The following is a 3119-nucleotide window of genomic DNA, read 5'->3' as shown; positions in this document are numbered from 1 at the left end:
CAAGGGGACATTGGGACATCAGGGGACACCTCGGGGACATCAGGGGACACCTCGGGGACATCAGGGGACATTGGGGACATCAGGGGACATCGGGGGAGGGGGGGGGATGTGGGGGACATCAGGGGACACACTGGGGACGTTGGTGACATCATAGGAGAGATACTGGGGACATCAAAGGGCAGCCTGGGGACATCTGGGATACCATGGGGTCACCAGGGACATTGGGGACACCCTGGAGACACCCTGGGGACCACAGGGACACTGGAGACTCCTTGGGGTCACCAGAGATGTTGGGGACACCCTGAGGACAGCAAGGACACCCTGGGGACACCTCAGGGACACTGGAGACTCCTTGGGGTCACCAGAGATGTTGGGGACACCCTGAGGACAGCAAGGACACCCTGGGGACACCTCAGGGACACTGGAGACTCCTTGGGGTCACCAGAGATGTTGGGGACACCCTGAGGACAGCAAGGACACCCTGGGGACACCTCAGGGACACTGGAGACTCCTTGGGGTCACCAGAGATGTTGGGGACACCCTGAGGACAGCAAGGACACCCTGGGGACACCTCAGGGACACTGGAGACTCCTTGGGGTCACCAGAGATGTTGGGGACACCCTGGGGACAGCAAGGACACCCTGGGGTCACCAGGGACATTGGGGACACCCTGGAGACACCCCGGGGACCACAGGAACACTGGAGACTCCTTGGGGTCACCAGAGATGTTGGGGACACCCTGAGGACACCAAGGACACCCTGGGGACACCTCAGGGACGTTGGGGACACCCTGGAGACAGTAGTGACACTGGGGACACCTTGGGGTCACCAGAAATGTCAGGGACACTCTGGGGACAGCAGGGACACCCCAGTGACACTGGGGACACCTCAGGGTCACCAGAGAAGTTGGGGACACCCTGGGGACACCAGGGACATTGGGAACAGCAGGAACACCCTAGGGAGACCAATGACACTGGGGACACCTCAGGGTCACCAGAGAAGTTGGGGACACCCTGGGGACACCAGGGACATTGGGAACAGCAGGAACACCCTAGGGAGACCAATGACACTGGGGACACCTCAGGGTCACCAGAGAAGTTGGGGACACCCTGGGGACACCAGGGACACCCCAGGGATGTTGGGGACACCATGGGGATTTTTTGGGACACCAAGGACACCTTGGGGATGTTGGAGACCCTCTGGGAACCATCAGTGACACGAGGTGACCCCAAAGTCACCCAGAGGATCCCCAAGGGACATGAGAACCCCCCAAGTGACACGGGAGAACCTCGTGGACCCCCATGGAAATAGTGGCCGTTTCACCCCCATAGTGGCATCAGCCACGGAACCCCATGGAGATGATGATTCTGTCACCCCAAGTGACACCCAAGTGACACAAGGGGACCCCAAGTGCCAGAGATCAAAGCTGGTGGCTCTCAAGGAGCTTCTGGGGCCCCTCAGAGCCCGGGGGTGGGTTAGGAGTCCTTGGGGACATGGTGGCCACCCTCGGGGACACGGATGTTGGGGATGAGGGTGTCACCTGCTCGAGGGCCTCGGCGAGGTGGCGGTCCAGGCGTCCCTCGCGCTTGCGGAGCTTGGCACTGTCCCACTGCAGCCCCTCCACCGTCGTCTCCATCTCCAGCACCTTGGTCTCGGCCGAGGTGGCCTTGTCCTGCAGCTCTGCCAGCTGGAGGGCAACAAGGGGACACCGTATGGACCTTGGGCACGACCATCCCACGTGGACATTAGTCATGGAACCCCCCCAGAGATGGTGGCTATGGAGCCCCATGAAGATGGTGACAACAGCCATTGAACCCCTTGGAAATAGTAGCCATGGAACACTGTGGAGATGATGACATCAGCCATGGAACCCCCATGGAGATGGTGACCATGAAACCTCATGGTGACATCAGCCATGGAACCCCCATGGAGATGGTGACCATGAAACCTCATGGTGACATCAGCCATGGAACCCCCATGGAGATGGTGACCATGAAACCTCATGCTGACATCAGCCATGGAACCCCATAGAGATGGTGACCGTAGAATCCCACAATAGTAGCCATGGAACACTGTGGAGATGATGACATCAGCCATGGAACCCCCATGGAGATGGTGACCATGAAACCTCATGGTGACATCAGCCATGGAACCCCCATGGAGATGGTGACCATGAAACCTCATGGTGACATCAGCCATGGAACCCCCATGGAGATGGTGACCATGAAACCTCATGCTGACATCAGCCATGGAACCCCCATGGAGATGGTGACCGTAGAATCCCAGAAACACGTCAACTATAAAACGTCATACAAATATTAACTGTGAAACCCCACGGTGACATCAGCCACGGAGCTCCATGGAGACAGTGACCACGGAACCCCCGTAAAAATGGTGGCCGTGGAACCCCAAGAGAAATGGGAGCTGTGGAACCCCACGGCGACATCAGCCATGGACCCCCGTGAAGGTGGTGGCCATGGAAGCCCATGGAGATGGTGGCCATGGAAGCCCATGGAGATGGTGGCCATGGACCCCCGTGAAGGTGGTGGCCATGGAAGCCCATGGAGATGGTGGCCATGGAAGCCCGTGGAGATGATGGCCACGGAACCCCATGGAGATGATGGCCACGGAAACCCATGGAGATGATGGCCATGGATCCCCGTGAAGGTGGTGGCCATGGAACCCCATGGAGATGATGGCCACGGAACCCCATCGAGATGATGGCCATGGATCCCCATCGAGATGATGGCCACGGATCCCCATGGAGATGATGGCCATGGACCCCCGTGAAGGTGGTGGCCACGGAACCCCGTGGAGATGATGGCCACGGAACCCCATGGAGATGGTGGCCATGGACCCCCGTGAAGGTGGTGGCCACGGAACCCCGTGAAGGTGGTGGCCACGGAACCCCATGGAGATGATGGCCATGGAACCCCGTGGACACAACAGGCCCACCCCTGGCCCCAGTCCCCTCCCAGTGCTCCCAGTACCTCCAGGGAGACGCGGTGGTGCTTCTCCTGCAGCTGGAGGGTGAGGTCCTGCAGGCGCCGGTGCTCCCTCAGCAGCTCCCGCAGCAGCGCCCGCCCCGGCTCCGACAGCTCCCCTGGGGACCCCGACAT

At 60.1% G+C, this 3119-nt stretch overlaps 1 protein-coding gene across 1 annotated transcript in view; it reads right to left on the bottom strand.

Annotated features, from left to right (window-relative positions):
- The window catches only part of LOC106900058 (E3 ubiquitin-protein ligase BRE1B-like), a 7367-nt gene extending 4248 nt beyond the window's left edge, over positions 1–3119 (bottom strand). The window contains exons 1-2 of the mRNA XM_014962021.1: positions 2991–3119; positions 1541–1687 (exon numbers count right to left, since the gene is read on the bottom strand). Of these exons, the coding sequence (XP_014817507.1) occupies positions 1541–1687; positions 2991–3119 (276 nt within the window). The remainder of the gene's footprint in view (positions 1–1540; positions 1688–2990) is intronic.

Source organism: Calidris pugnax, unplaced genomic scaffold, assembly GCF_001431845.1.
Source record: "Calidris pugnax isolate Ruff unplaced genomic scaffold, ASM143184v1 scaffold1172, whole genome shotgun sequence".
Lineage (NCBI taxonomy): Eukaryota > Metazoa > Chordata > Aves > Charadriiformes > Scolopacidae > Calidris > Calidris pugnax.
This window is presented reverse-complemented; position numbering and strand designations above follow the sequence as displayed.